The sequence below is a fragment of the Elaeis guineensis genome, chromosome 8 (genome assembly GCF_000442705.2).
Source record: "Elaeis guineensis isolate ETL-2024a chromosome 8, EG11, whole genome shotgun sequence".
NCBI classification, from domain to species: domain Eukaryota; kingdom Viridiplantae; phylum Streptophyta; class Magnoliopsida; order Arecales; family Arecaceae; genus Elaeis; species Elaeis guineensis.
The window spans coordinates 131,731,102-131,747,707 of NC_026000.2; the positions used below are offsets into that span (position 1 = coordinate 131,731,102).

General features: G+C 42.7%; 1 protein-coding gene across 10 annotated transcripts; it reads left to right on the plus strand.

Moving 5' to 3' along the window:
* The first annotated feature begins 35 nt into the window (after window positions 1-35).
* On the plus strand, window positions 36-14,626 carry LOC105049608 (pentatricopeptide repeat-containing protein At5g66500, mitochondrial). 10 transcript variants are annotated; one of them, XM_019852411.3, is made up of 5 exons: window positions 36-1,590; window positions 11,283-11,368; window positions 11,469-11,554; window positions 11,948-11,985; window positions 13,878-14,623. In XM_019852411.3, the coding sequence occupies exon 1, from the start codon at window positions 36-38 to the stop codon at window positions 1,566-1,568; it is 1,533 nt and encodes a 510-aa protein (XP_019707970.1). In that variant the 3' UTR covers window positions 1,569-1,590; window positions 11,283-11,368; window positions 11,469-11,554; window positions 11,948-11,985; window positions 13,878-14,623. The 10 variants fall into 10 exon arrangements, with proteins under 10 accessions (XP_019707970.1, XP_010927623.1, XP_010927627.1 ...); XM_010929321.4 differs by lacking the exon at window positions 13,878-14,623 and adding an exon at window positions 13,219-13,298; XM_010929325.4 differs by lacking the exon at window positions 13,878-14,623 and adding an exon at window positions 13,226-13,298.
* The last annotated feature ends 1,980 nt before the right edge of the window (window positions 14,627-16,606 follow it).

The window sequence follows — 16,606 nt, forward strand, 5'->3', positions numbered from 1 at the left end:
GATGCCCCTCGTCTCCCTCCCCTCGTGTTCTATGAATGAAGTTTTCTCGCTCCATCTTCTCCCATTGGCGTTTCATTCGTCCGTCTGGGAGAAACATCTTCACTCACCATTCGTTCGGCCAAACGCCCCAAAAGGATTTTTCCTCTTATCTCAACGCCGACAACCCCATCTCCGCTCTTCTCCTTACACTCCGCGGCGGCATCCCTCTTCGAGCCCATGACTTTCCTTCCGTTCTGGCCGCGTGCTCCTCCTTCCCCAACCTCGGTCGCCAAGTCCACACTCTCATGCTCAAGGCCGCCATCCATTCCCAACCCGTTCCCGCCACTGCCCTTCTTGATATGTACTCCAAATGCGGCCATGTCGAGGACGCGCTTTTAATCTTTGATGAAATGCCCGTGAGGGATGCCGTTGCCTGGAACGCCCTCATCTCCTGCCTCGTCCGCCACGGCCTCACCTCCGATGCAATTGCGGCCTTCCACTCGATGGTTGATGACGGAATCGTATTCACCGGGCACACGTTGTGCGCTGTACTAAAAGCTTGTGCCTCCATGCGTGCCCTTCGGCAGGGGAAGCAGATCCATTCTTGGGTAGTCGGCAATGGTTATAGTTCCGTCGTCATGGGTACTGCACTGATTGATTTCTATTCGAGTTTTGGGATGATCCAGGATGCTATGGAGGTCTTTACCAGATTGAATTGCCCGAAGGATGTTGTGGTTTATAATGCTTTAGTTGGTGGATGCATCCAAAACCGGCAGTACAAAGAGGCATTTACAATGCTCAGAAATATGAGGCCAAATGGGATCACGTTGACCTCTGCTCTCTCTGCTTGTTCAGAGTTGTTGAATTTGTCCTACGGGAAGCAAATACATTGTGTGATGATACGCCGTGGCTTTGGTTCAGATGTTATCTTGTGTAATGCCCTTATGGACTTGTATGCAAAATGTGGAGAAATAACAGCTGCTCACTTGGTCTTTAAGTTGATCACTGAAAAGAATGTGGTTTCTTGGACTTGTATAATTGATGCCTATGGGAGTCATGGACATGGGACTGAAGCTTTAAAGTTGTTTAGGATGATGGAAGAACGAAAATGTCGTGATGTTACACCAAATGCTGTGACATTTCTCGCTGTACTTACGGCTTGTGCTCATTCAGGTCTGGTGGATGAGGGGCGGCTCTGCTTCTTTTCGATGAGAGATAAGTATGACATTGATCCAGGTCCAGAGCATTATGCCTGTTTCATTGACCTGCTGGGCCGGGCAGGGAGAATAGAGGAAGCATGGGATCTTTATTGTGGGCTGAGTGAAAGTGCTAATAAGCTGACACCTGCTGTATGTGTGGCTATGCTGAATGCTTGCAGAATTAGTATGGATTTGGTGAAAGGGGAGCATGTTGCAAAGCATCTTCTGTATCTGGACTCTGATAATCCTGGAAGTTATGTCTTGGTTTCAAACTTTTACGCAGCTGTTGGAAGGTGGGAAGGGGCAGAGGACTTGAGAAAGCAGATGAGGGGCAAAGGGCTGAAAAAGGAGGTAGGTAGCAGCCAGATTGCCGTCAAAGGTTGCAGCTGAGATATTGTGTTCAACTGGCTAGGTTAGTTTTTTCTGAGAAGCTCTTTTGAGAAATTGTTCATATTCTAATATTACTGTTATAAGGTGCATATTTCCTTTAGCATCAGACCTGGCACTCATGCAGCCTTTTTTTTTTTTTTTTTTTGTTTAGAGAGATATCTCTTAAACAATTATACTTAAACTAATGGCTTATTGAAGACTCAACATCCTACTTAGTGTACTTGAGGAGTAATAGTTACTATAAAACAAACTGTGCATGAAAACTCAACAACTGTCTCCACACTCTTGTTGATTGGATTTTATCATGACAAATCATTTACTTCATAATTATCCATGACCACTTCCACTAATAAAACTCCATGATTGTTCATGCTCACATACTTGGACCCACACGGACTACCTTTGAATGCATAAACGATGTTTTTTGCTTTTGTATAATTTGGCCACCAACTAGATGGTGCATTCATCATCTACACCAACTATAAGAGATTAACCCCTTCTGATTCTGAAAATTCAGTATAGAGCAGTAGAGAAACTTGAAAAATTCGGTAGCACTACAGAGCATAGTTCGCCATCTCGGTATTGGACTCCACATTGGTATCATCCTATTACAGTGTTAGTATGCAGTATGGTACAAGACGGTGAGGCATACCGAGTATCGGTATGGTATGAGACTATATGCCACTTCAGTATTGGTATGGTATGGTATGCTCGATACGGCATGGTATTGACCGGTATGACAAACCTTTCTCAAGAGGTTTTGAGAGTTGGAAGCATTTTAATAAAACATAGAAGATTTTGGAGAAATTTTGTACATATTATAAAGATGGCACATTGTAAGAATGCGTATGTTGGTCTAAGATATGGCATTGAATAATTGTCATTGGGAGCAAACGTCAAATTGACCTAAAGTTTTTATACTAATCAGCATCATAAGGGGTTAATCTCTTATTGTTGGTATAGATGATGAAGACACCCTTTAGCTAGTAGCTAAGTAATGCAAAAGCAAAAAACATCATTTATGCATTATAGATAGAGTTTTTATGGGGCCAATTGTGCGAGCATGAACAGTTGTGGAGCATTATTAGCGTAGGTGGTCATGGACAATTATAAAGTATAACTTAACGATTTGTCATGATAAAAGCCAATCAAGAGGAGTGTGTAGACATGTTTTGGAATCTTGAGCAAGAGATGTGTATGTTGCAATGGACACATCACAGGCCCATGCCTAGTATCCGATCAAAGAGCTCCATAATTGTGGGAGCTTCTTGCCCCTTTTCTTATCTATAAAGATTTAAAGATAAAAGTTTAGGATCTTAAAGTATTTGTGGCATGACTTAAAGTGCCAGTTGTCATGGTCATTATGACATGGTATGTATATTACTATGTGCAAGTTCTTGACTCATCATGGTGCTAGCGCATGCCAAGTGCTGGTACATGGCACATGGCTTTGGCATGATATTGATTACATGCTTGTGCTTGACACAGCATCAAACTAATGCATCCCAAGTGCTGGCATGTTACAACATGGCATAATATTTTTGCTAGTGCCAAGGCTTCAACAATAGGACACGATACCTCAATCCATGCTTCATGGCATATAGCGCAATGGCACCGGGAGAAAGCTTAAGGATGACTTTGGCTCTAACATGATACCATGTTCGCCAAAAGGTTGCCAAGTGGCCTAGGTTGTCTTTGGCATTGACCCTTTTAAGGGCCTAGTTAAAATGCCTAGGTTGCGTGGAAAGCAATCATTTGAAAAGATCCTAGAAGTTAATAAAATTGGTGCCTTTTCATATATAAAGTCATATATAGTTCATGAAAAGTTCATGAAGAATATCGTATTAATAAACAATATGATTGTCAATTACTTAATTTACATAATAATGAGAACTTTGATTTAGTTACTTTAGATTACTTTTTTTTTTAATTAACTCATTTAGAGTTCAACCATGACATGTTCAATTATCAATTAATGTCTAATGGATGGATGGACTCAATGTGTTTCCCTCTTCAAGTAAATATTTATGTACTTAAAGAGGGAATTAGTTAAGAATTTAATGACCCATTAAACCAATAAACAAGGTATCTTCAGAGATAAATGCAGCCTTTTAGGCAGCGTGGCATCAACTTATGTGCTCGGATGGCTGCATTGCTTGAAGGCCATGAAAGTATTAGCCTATTAGGTGCCTACTCGGTTGGATTTTCTAGGTGCCTAGGTAATTGGATTTTCCAGCCACCTATGCAGGACCACATAGGCACTTAGGTGGCCTCATGTGACAACCTTAGTGCGATGGAGTTGGCGAATTCCCATTGGCAGATGAAATGTTTCATTTGGTCATTTGCTTTAAGGATGAGTTTGAGAAGGTGCAAATGATAGTCACATACCTAAAAAATGATAAGATGCTGGCGGAGAGCATATAGGCATAAATTATTGCTCTTTTGACTAGTTAATAGTACTTCCTAACATGGCTTTGACTTATCCTGTGTCTGCGGAAGAGGTGCGGGGGCTCTCTGGTCTCTTAGGAAAGATAAAGCGTCGGGGCCAGATGGTTTTTTCCCTCTTTTTTTTTCCAATGATACTGGACTATTATTGGTGGAGAGATGGTCGAGGCGATGTAGTTGGTTTTTGAGTCCAGAGGCATTCTTGAGGAGTGGAAGATGTTGATTATCCTCATCCTGAAGAGATCTAATGCGTCGGCTCTAGAGCACTTCAAACCAATCAGCCTTTGCACCACTCTCTATAAAGTGTGTGCGAGGGTCCTGGTTGGACAGACTAAACTCGATTGTTTCTCGTCTGATTAGCCCGGAGCAGGATGCCTTTGTCAGTGGTTACTGCATCATCGACAATATTTTGCTCGCACAAGAGTTTATGCATGATCTTTGGCATGCTCCCATACACCGAAGCTTGATGGTGATTAAGCTGGAGATGGAGTGAGCCTACGATTGAGTGAGTTGGTGTTTTTTTGCATCGGACGCTCCATGAGTTCGGCTTCTAGGACAGATGGATGGATTGGGTCATGGACCGTGTGGAGATTCTGAGTTTTACCAACCTGATTAATGGTGCCCCGACGAACTTCTTCCATTCGGTGGGCGGTCTTCGCCAAGGGTGCCTTCTCTCCCCCTATATGTTTATTTTATGTGCTGATTCTTTATCTTGTGCTCTTCGGACGGTGGTTCGGAGGGCAAAGCTAGAACCCTACTGGCCTGCCCTTGGGACTCAATCGATCTTGCACCTTCTCTTCATGGATGACTGTCTGCTCATTGGTTGAGCCTCAGCTCGGAACGTGGGATGCTTCGCGACTATCGTGGAGACTTACCGTCGGACGTCTGGTCAGCTAGTGAATTTGCAAAAGTCTATCATTATCTTTAGCCTCAAGACGAAGGTCCAGGTGAAGCAGGTGATTAGGAACAGGCTAGGGATTCTTGAACAGACTAGGATCCTGATCTATTTGGAGGTTCCCATCATGGGGCGAAGACTTCGGAGGACGACTATAGGCCCATGGAGCAGTAGATCTGTGATCGCCTGGAGTGCTGGCAAGCCAACGCCTTCTTCATGATGGAGAGCACTATCCTCGTAAGATCAATCTTGAGCTCCATCTCGATCTACCTTTTGGTAAACACTGTTGTGCCATATGCTTGTCTCAGAGGCGTGGAGTAGCAATTCTGAAATTTTTTATGTGGTTCGAGATAGGGCAGTCAAGGGCTTCATCTGCTCTCTTGGAAGATGGTCTGTCAGTCCGTGTGTGACGGAGGCCTAGGGATCCAGTCTCTGCTGGTTAGGAGAAAAACTATAATTGTCAGGCATGCTGCGAGATTCCTCAACCAGCCTGATTGCTGTAGAGTAGGGTGATGAAGACTTGGTATGGTGTTTGGAGCCAGGAGTCTGAGATCCGGAGTGGTCGTGGTTGCTCCATCTGTAGGGAGATCTGTATCCGCACTTTTGATGTGATGGCTCAGATTAGATGGCAGATTGATGATGGAACTTCGATTGATATGAATCGGGATGGTGGCTCTCCAGTCTCCCCTATCACGATGGCCGACCTATATCAGCACGGAGGTGGATGATCATATGCGGGTCTACAACTTGATTATAGCTAATGGCAGGGGTTGGAGGACTCAGGATGTCATCTATCTTTTTGGTGGCTTACTGGTGGATAGAATTCTTGTCACTCCACTTTCTATCTATCAAAGTCATGACTTGAGGGTGTGGAGCTATTTTTGCTGCCCTAAGGTTCCTACTAAGTACCTCGCTACGATGAGTAGGCCAGTATTGGAGAAGAGAATCGAGGCTGTTTGGATCTGGCATGTAGTTGTCCACCCCAAGATCAAACTTTTTCTCTGGAAGGTTGTCTCGGATCGACTGTTGTGCACCTTCTCTAGGATGTGGAGACCTAAAAATCACCAGCAAATAGCACTAAGGGGGGCGGCACCAAGGGAGAATGGGCAGATTTGACAGGCGGCTAGCAAGGGGAGGGAGGTGCTAGGTTTTTCTTGGAGAAGGGAGCACCTCCCTTTTTTCCTTCTTTGAGGGTGGCTGCTAGGGTTTGCTGCCCCTCTTAGGATGGTGTGCAATTAGAGAGAAAGAGAGAGATGAGGGTTTGGGGAGAACAGGATTGATTCATTCCACACTAAACCAGCTAACATATACAAGTATTTATATATCCCGAACAATGGATCTAAATCCAACCTAAAAAAATTTTTTTAGGCTAATCCATACATGAAAGTACTTATCCAAGCACAAGACTTGCATGCTCTCATCCTCATGGATCCAAACCTGATCCAAATCATGGATTAGCCACCCTTAGAACTCATAAATTCGAGCCCCAAGCCCCTAGGATCAAAGCCCAATCCTAGAACCCACGAGAGAAGCTGTTCCCGTGTAAACCGCTCTTAATGGTGCTGGCTCTCTTGCTCCAAGATACCTTCACCTAGACCTCTTTCTTGGCCTCCCAAACCTCACAAATGCCGCACCTGAGCCTCCATTAAATCCTGTGGAGGGCCGAACCTCTACTCTAGCCTATGACTGCGTCCGTCATAGTAACCTGGAGCCTATCGAACCGACTCCACCTGTGGTCACCTCCAAGACTATGGGGCCACCACAGAATTTCTACAATCTCCACCTTGATGCCCTCAAAATCTTGACGAGCACCGCTCTGCATCGAGCTCTGATCCTCTGCACGTCTGATCAATCTGAAGAGAAGCCAACTGTGCAAATCTCCTCGCCATCGCAGTATATCTCAGCCCTGGAGCTGTCCGGAAGACTGCTACTACCTCCCTTATGGCTGAAGATCTCGTCCTACGTCCGAACACCTCTCCTGTAGGTCCTGTCATCAGTGGCTGTGCCCATCGTTGATCCAGCTACTGCTCCTGCTGCTACCTCTGTGACTGCACCTATCACACCTCCAGCGATTCCGCCTACGACTCCAACAGTCGCAGCTCCAGCGACTCTGCTTGTCGCTGCTCTAGTGGCTCTAATCATTACTGGCCCAACGGCTTTGACTGTTGCTACTCCTGCAGCATGCTCCGCCGTAGCATCGAATAATCCAGAAGTGACTGCAGCTCCACTTCCCTACCTCCGACCCCCCTATGGTCGAGATTGGTGGAAATCTCCTCATAGGTCTCCGAATCCTTCCTGCATTCTGTTGCCGCCATAGCATCTAACCCCGATGTATACACCTCAAGGCCCTCTCCTAGTGCCCGCTCACCGCTATCCGAGTGACTGGCAGACACCACCTCCCTCTGCACCTCCTTGCCTAGAGCCCGTGCCATGGTCATGATCTTCATCATCACCCGTGAAGAAACCTCTCTCCGATGCTCTACGTGTGGATGCATCTGTCTTTGGTGCTCTACCTCTCTGTGATTTAACGATCCAGCAACAGGCAGATCCGATAAACACACCATTAGCTATCCAATCTGCACCGACTAAACCTCCTGCTGATCCTCCATGGCTGAAGCAATCACCTCGATCTTCTCGGACATAACAGATCCCTCCATCTGGTACAGACAACTTTTCAACCTCCTCCCTCTCATCACAATCCTGTCGTCTTTGGAGACATTCAGCACCTCTGAATCACTTCTGAAAATGAAGTCCTTTTTCTCCAAGTGTCCAAGTGATATTACGCTCCTCCTGAGATCTGGGAGATGATGCACATCTGTCAAGGTCCACACCCTTCCGTCAAACATCTTCAGCCTGATGGAACCCACTCCTGCTATACCATAAAAGCTCCTATCTTCTAGTATCACTCACTGCCCCTCACCTATCTGTGTGTAAGAAGCGAACCATTCCCGGTGATGTGTACAGTGATAAGAGCTAGCAGAGTCCAGTACCCATCGATCTGTCTCCTTCCTGTGTCCAGTCGATAACATCAGAAGATCATCTGATCCATCGCTTTCAGCCACTGCACTGGATGACTTCGGCTTGGAACCTTCTCCCTTTTCTCTCTTTTTCTGTGGACAATCTCTCTTCATGTGCCCTAGCTACTTGTACATGAAGCACTTTACCTCCCTGATACTCTTTGGGGACCTCTGCCTCTCCATTACCTCGTGTCTATCCTTCCCCTCCTAGATCTTTTACCGGCCACCATGGGATCTTGGGGAACCCCTGTACTACTCCTCACTATCCGCTCCCTCTGCTTGTTCGTCCGAAGGACCGACACTATCTCTTTATAGATTAGTGTCTTATTTTCATGCAACAGAGTCGTCACCAACGGATCGAAGCTCCCGGATAGCGAGCACAGCAACATCAGGGACTTATCCTTCTCCATAATCACACCTAAATTGAGTAAATCAGTACTCAGCTAGTCGAACCGTTAAACATGTCCCAATATATCTCTATCTTCTTCCATCCGAAGGCTATAGAGTTGCTTCTTCAACATCAACTTGTTGCATATGTTCCTTCCTATGTATAGAGTGTGCAACTTTGACCATAATCCTTTGGGTGCCTTCTCCTCTAGCATGTCATATAGCACCAAGTTTGCCAAACACCATCTAATCAGTGAGCAAGCCCTCTTCTCCAGAGAACTCCGAGCCCGATCTATCATCTCCTCTGGCTTTTCCTCCAAAGCCAGATCCAGCTCCTACTGAACCAACAGATCCTCCACTCTCGTCCTCCACATAAAGAAGTTTTCTTTTCTATCAAACTTCTCAAAATCGATCTTCATCTCGCTACTCATGATGTCTTAAAACCACAACCACAAGCAACACAGATTTGTTGGAGAAAAAATATCTTTGACAGGGAGCCTTGCTGAAATTTCTATACGACAGTTTTTTTGAAACACCTTCATTTCCTAATTCACCGAGGATCAGATTGGTTCGAAATCAAAATAGTAGAGGCTTGAAGAACCTGAGGGCCTACTGTTTTGACGTCTAAAATTAATAGGACTTAGGCGTGGAGAACCAGCAACTTGAAGAAGGGATGTTCAAAACCCTTTACAGCAAATTTCAGCACATGGAGATCTTCAACCTCTGGCGTCTCCTTCTTTTTCCATGCAACTCGGGCTCTGATACCAATTGTTGTGCACCTTCTCTAGGACGTGGAGACCTGAAAATCAATAGCAAATAGCACCAAGGTGGGTGGCACCAAGGGAGAATGGGCAGATTTGACAGGTGGCTAGCAACAGGAGGGAGGCGCTAAGTTTTTCTTGGAGAAGGGAGCGCTTCCCTTCTTTCCTTCTTTGGAGGTGGCGGCTAGTGTTGCTGCCCCTCCTAGGATGGCATGCAATGAGAGAGGAGAGAGATGAGGGTTTTGGAAGAAAAGGATTGATTCATTCCACACTAAACCAGGTAACGTATACAAGTATTTATATGCCCCGAATAATGGGTCTAAACCCAATCCAAAAAAACTCCCCTAGGCTAACCCATACATGAAAGTACTCATCCAAGCTCAAGACTTGCATGCTCTCATCCCCATAGACCTAAACCTGATCCAAACCATGGATTAGCGACTCTTGGAACTCATAAATCCGAGCCCCAAGCCCCTAGGATCAAAGTCCAATCCTAGAACCCACGAGAGAAGTTGTTCCCATGTCAACCGCTCCTGATGGTGCTGGCTCTCTTGCTCCAAGATACCTTCACCTAGGCCTCTTCTTTGGCCTCCCAGGTCTCGTAAACGCCGCACCTGAGCCTCCATCAAAGCTCGTGGAGGGCCGAACCTCTACCCTAGCCTATGACTGCGCCCGTCATGGCAAAACCTGGAGTCTATTAAATCGGCTCCACCTGTGGTCACCTCCAAGACTATGGGGACACCACAGAATTCCTACATCGACTACCTACTTGGACACTTCTCACAGATAGAGGCATGGAGCTTTTGGCTGTCTGTCCGATCTGCGGACTGGAGGATGAGTCGACGGAGTATGCCTTGCTCTATTGCCCGAGGGCATGTCTGATTTGGAGGATGGTGGGGGGCCAGACCTGTGGGGTTGATAATGGCCCATGGCTTTTGTCCTTTCTGGATGCGTTTCGTTGGTGTATGATTTAGGGATCTTCATAGGGTATTAGGATGGCTTACACTGTCTATCAGATCTGGCTGTCCAGGAACAGCTTGATTTTTGAAGTCGAGGTTGTGCTTGTGCAGCGGGTGGTGGAGAGAGCTCGTTGCTTAGCTAAGGAGTATTGCCGTTTTGATACTGCCACCATGAGTTCCTGGGACTCTTTTACTGTGCTTGCAGCGGCTCGGAGGACTCTTCATTTTCTGGGAGCCCCCACCCTTAGGATTTATCAAGGTCAACTTTGACGGCAATGTCAGGGATGGCAGGGGTGGTGCAGGTTATGTTATCTGGGGCCCGAACATCAGGTTTTTGGCTGCTGGAAGATCTCATATCTTCGATCCATCTGTTCCTAGGGCGGAGCTCCACATTGCTTAGGCTGGCATCATCTGCACGAGACATGAGCTGCAAGTTGAGAGGATCTTCATCGAGGGTGATCCGGCCATGGTCATCGGCTGGATTTAGAATGAGGCGAAGCACTTGGAAACCCATCCACTGCTCCATGATATCTGGAGGTCCTTTCATCACGCCACCGCATTGTCTGTCGGGCATGTATTCCGAGCGGCAAACAGCGTTGCGGATTGGGCTGCCTCTTTTGTGGCCAAGCACACCAAAGATTGGACCTGGCGTGAAGGCCACGGCTGCCCTTGGGCCCTGCGAGATATTTTATACTGTGATTTTCTAGGCTGCACTCATATTAGAATGGTGTGATAGCCTGCTTATATCAAAAAAAAAAGTACTACCTTGGTAATTAGGGATATGAATGATATGTTCTTGAACATCATTTCTATGGATGAACAATTGCATTGTCTTGGAATCAAGAAACTCAATTTGTCCTTGCCGGTGATTAGAAAGCCTATCAAATTTGGGGAAGGTGAAATGGCGTGAAAGTGTGAGATGGGACTAAGACAAGCAGACTAGTGTAAGTGGAAATGTAGAGATAGGTTAGAGATTTCATCAGGGTGATATACATAATAAAGAATGGAACTTTATCAGGGCCTTTATAAACCTTACTTTGTTGCAATTTGCATCAGACCATGAATGCGCTATGCCATGGATGCACTCGGGAAGCCAAAGAAGTCATGTATGCCACATGCACCCAACTATCATCTATGCTTGAATGATTTGAATTTTTTTCATGTAGAAAGAGGTAAGCTAAACCACATGTATCTAGTATTTAAGCGTCTTGAGATGCCAAAAGAACTTAATGCTTGCGGTTTTTGTGCAGTTTCTCAGTTTAAAGAGAATCTCACAAATTTGAAAGGGAATTTCTCATCGCAACATCAGAACATTTCAGAAGCTGCAATATACGTTGTAAGATGTTTATATTTTTAAATAGTCTATCATTGTCCACAAATGGCAAAAGATTAAGCTTAATTTGGTATTATACGGCATTAATAGTGTTAGCATCCAGGTAATACCTCCGGACAGATGCGGGTGGCAGTGGTTAATGTCAGGACATCAGAATTGAATGGGAACTTCGAAGCAGCATGTACATTTGTAAGTACCAATCTCTGCCCAGAATTGGCAGGATTCAGCTTTGGTAATAATTGATACTTCAACTTACATGTATCCTGTATGCTTTCAATAAAGTTTACTTGGTTTATAATGATGATAATGTTATTTCATGCTTTATCAAGATTGTATAAGTTGATCATGAACTCACACATATTGTATAAGTTGATCATGAACTCATGCATACACAACATGCATGACTATTTTTTTTCCTTCAGGAAACATACATGCTAATAAAGTGTAGAGAAATTTGCATATTGAAAATGGACACTGTAAATAGGGATTGTTTTGATAACTATGATTCACAATTGAATGTTTCTGACTAGCAAGGAATTGAGTCTTAAATATTAATGTGATCTATAATTGTCTTTTTTTCAGGAAAATTGGTCATTTTGTAAGCAATGTAGCTGATGGAGGTGTGTTAGTCTCAAACTGGGATACCTTTCGATTATAATGTCTTTAAATTCTAAGGATGTAACTACATACATTTGTGTGTATGCATGCATGTAACTATTTATGTGTGCACATGAATGTACACAGGGTTGACATAGAATGTTACTAGAAGGATTTGAGCCCAAATTCTGTCAATTGAAAAGACATAATAAGTCAGCTAAAATTCGAATTCAACCTTTTTTAGCGTGGCCTAGGATATTAATATTTCATGTTTTGGAGGTTTATTACCTATGCATCTAGTGGTTACAAAATACAAGATTAAGAGATATTATTCAATATTGAGTTGTATCAACTTGCTGCATGGTGTTTAATTCTTGGCATATCATTTTGGCAAGAGTTTTGCATCCAAACAAAGTAATCATCCATATAAGATATAATAACATGTGGTTAATAATTAAGTTCAAGATGAAATTAGTGCAGTTAGACTGTGGTAAGGAATGAGATAGGGAAAGCATATCAGTGCTTGCATCTTATGAAATATTCTGTACAAATGTGAAATCACACTTCTATTGCTATTGTATTTTTAAGTTCTTTTTAAAAGATGATATTACTCACTAGATATGTTTGAACATTATCACTCATTATCTTAACTAGGAAAGGGACAGTGGAAGTTTAACCATATGAAAATAAAAATATCTAACTGCATGAGGGACTGAGGATTTGAAGATCAATATGAATAGTATTTCATTGCTTTAATTTCTGGTTGGATCCTTTTTGACCATCTCCACCTCTGATCTTATTTGGTCTTTCTTTTATGCCTTACAGAAATCTTTTATGAAAGCTTCAACACCAGTCTCAAGCATATAAAATTATGTGGATTGGTGATATTGTTTGTGATACCATTGGACAAAAAGCCAAACCAAAATTTCACACTAATTTTTCAATACTGAATAGGCATAACAGAAATGCTCATTTCCACTAGAAGCATACAATTTTAACCTCTCCCTTCGAACCAACACCACGCACCCCCCCCCCCCCCCCCAAAATTAACCCCCCCCAAAAAAAAAGGAAGAGAAAAAACTCAGATCATATGCTATACAATTTTCCTTTAATCTAGCTGCCGACTATGGATTTAGATGTATTTGCTCTGGTTTTTCTTTTCTTCTTTTGTTTTTTTTCAAAGTGAGTACATATTGATTAGTTCTTTATTCGCATTTAATGGTAGATATATCTAATTCACCAACTCTTGTCCATAGGATCCAGATGGACATGCAACTCTCTTTGCTCTACCAAGATGTTTAATGAAATTGTCAGGGAGTTATGCCTTAATAAATTTGTGAGTTGAGAACTTAAGATTGCTAAGCTGATCCAGGCCCTCAGTCACTGAATTGCTTAACCTGCCCATCCAGAAGCTTACTTTATCTTAAATGAATGAATATATCAGAAAAAGGAATTGCCTTGAGCTATGATGGTGGATATATGGTGAATGGTTCTTCCTCATGATGAAAGTCAGCTTGATATTGATCCAGACAATCCATTCCTGATGAAAGTTAACCTGATTTTGATCCTGACTGTCTACAGTTCCTTGGAGAACAAAGAAGATATCCAAGATGTATTTATGTGCTGTACTGCTCTGTAGCATAGACAATGATGAAACAGAAATTTATCATGGAATATGCTTAAATGATGCTTGACCATATGTGAAATTTCAGTCATCTTTACCTTTTGGTGAAGGGCATGTTTTCTGTAGTGGGATGCATTTCTTTTGTAGCTTTTTAGTGTTATGATTTGTTTCTAGGATGGCATTTTTTTTTTCCATTTTGTTAAGAGATTTGCTTGTCCATGGTCTCAGACTCTCAATAGCATTTGTATTTATTTCTTGTTCCTGGCAATGACAACTTCTGTGATAATGCAGGCATCTGAAAAATTAGAACTTAAATCCTTTTGGAATCTGTAGAGACTCCATGATTCTCTGTGGCATTTGAGATGACATTTGGACTACCAATTAGATGGGTTCGCTGGAATTGTAATGAATTATGCTCCAGTTGGCAGGGTCAAAGCTGCAGTGCTGCTGCATTTGCAGGTATTGGTTCAAAGTTCCAAGTCCTGTTGGACACCTTAGACTGGTCCCTGTCTTGGGACAAGCCTTGATTCTTGGAGGTGAAGTTGAAGCAGATTGGATGAGAACAGTGTCACAAGTTTTGCTTGCATACAACCCATACCTCATTGCCTTCCTAATTACACATAATCCGTGATGTGCTTGCAGTGATTGAGAAAGGAGTGACAAAAGATGTTATAATAAACACCAATGAGATCTTTGTATCAGGTAAGTGAGGCAGCAACAAATTCTGTGAACATGGTGTGTACTCGAGCCAGGCATCATTGTATCCAGCCTAAAATGCTTCTCAAATAGAATCCACAAGAAAATTTTTCTTAATGAATTTAGTATGTGATCATATATTGACTTCCATTAAAAGTCCAGCTAGCATGGTTCTTGTACATCTACCATTTACTTTATAGCATGATTACTAATGTCTTCAGGTCTTAAGACCACTTACCAGCTCTGCATGTAGAAGTTGCATCTTAGATGAATGTTGTTGTTTCAGGAAGTTCACTGTTGATGTATATGATTCAGTGTAAAAGCGAACCAATGATGATTTTAACCTTAAGCAACCCCTTGCTGTTATTCGCTGGCTTTTCATAATACACTGTCAACCTGTTGATGATATGCCAGTGTTTCTTTCTTAATGACCTGTGATAATATCTCATATGAAAGCAAGCCAAAGTTTCTCATCCGCAATCCAAGGTTTTTGCTGGCTATCCCCAAAATCTCCGACTAAAAGCTGTTCACACAATCCACTGACCAATTTCTATCCTCACACACGCAGACGAAATGCTCGAAATGAATATTTCATGATTAAATATATATATATATATATATATATATATATATATATATATATATATATATATATATATATGTGTGTGTGTGTGTGTGTGTGTGTGTGTAAATAGAGAGAGGGGGGTTAAAATCAAATCGATCAGATTTGGACTTAAATCTTGTCAGATCAAAAATCTATAATAAAGATCTTGCATTAATGATCTACGCTGTTGAATATAATCTATTACCTCAAAACTGTTTGCACATAAAAAAAATCATATGATTTGGAGACTCCTAGCTTATGCATCAAATAGTCAAAAATTGAATAACTTAAATAAAATTGAATTAGATATATATTTTTAATCACTTGATGTACATGCTAGAGGTCTTCAAATCATATGATTTTTTGTGTGCAAGTGGTTTTGAGATAGTAGATCACATCCAATAGTTTTGATTATCGATGTAGAACCTTCATTGTTTAGGTTTGATCTAATCAGATCTGAGTCCAAATCCGATCAACCTTATCCATATATATATTCATTCTATTTTTCTCTTGCCTTTAAAGAATCCATCAATTAAAAATGTGGGGCAGTATGAGGAGCCAGCTTTCTGATTGGTGAGAGGTCTCAAATCAAAATCCAAAGAGCATGACTAATGCATAAATGGAGTCATCGATCAGCATTACCTAAATAAAACAATAACAGCATCAACAAGAACGATGCCCATAAATGTCCCTATTCATATTAGTGGCTCCTGGGACCAGAACAATATCATACAAGCATGCAACTGATCTGATGAGGCCCAGAAGGCCTGCATGACAGATAAAGGGAGATGAATCTTTAAGCTGAGTTCAAGCTGAACTTTGTCCATAAGTGAGACATACTTGATGGAAGGGAACTGTCAACACTCCAATTCCAAGTATGGACAGCGAACAAAGGCTTTTATCAATGCAACTTGGTTCAGAAAAATTCGGCCTGTCTCCTAGATAACTTTGATTCAACGTTAGTCAAAAGCGTTATAATAGCCCCCCTTTTTTTTTTTGTGTGTGTGTGTGTGAAACGAGAACATGGCTCTCTGATCATGAGGTGATGATACCCATGGTTCAAGAAGACCCTGTGAGAGGCCATGATCCCAAGAGCTGAATGTATCTAGGCCTTGACTTTGGGAAATATATTTAGAGTTCTCAAACTCCTAGTGGCCTTTGGTTCTGTAAAGGTTTTAAAGGTGCATATCTGATCAGCCACCTCTGCAAGTTGGTCCATGCTGAGATGATTCAAGGTGTTTATTTATGGAGGCTATATTAATTAATTCCAATGGAAAATGCTTTTAGTGTGCATAGAAAGATCTCCAAGCAAGTTTGATGCTGGATTGGCAACTACACTTTTGACTGCCTGCATATTGCATCAAATTAAATCCCCTCCTATCATGTAGCAGAAAGAATTTTTTGTCTGCATGAGAGGTGCATAGCGTTAGTACTGTTCTAATACACATTGGCTGAGGTGAATATGGATTGAAATGGTAAAAACAAGATTGACTATCACTTAATGTGTTGATTTTAATATTTTTTATCTCAAAACTCTGCTAAATTCTCCGTTCGAGCACTCCATTCTTGTTGAGGCAGAGAACTGACTTGAGCGTCGGAGGGTCTTGCCGGAGCAACCCCACCTCCGGTTTAGACTTCCTTTGCAGGTCCCGGCGGCGACCGCGGCTTCCCCAACTCCAGCTTCTCTGGCGCAGGCAGATTTTTGCACCAACAGGATTGG

Coding starts and splice junctions, on each gene's coding strand:
- LOC105049608 (XM_073242676.1), top strand. CDS start 36: ATGAAGTTTTCTCGCTCCATCTTCTCCCATTGGCGTTTCATTCGTCCG.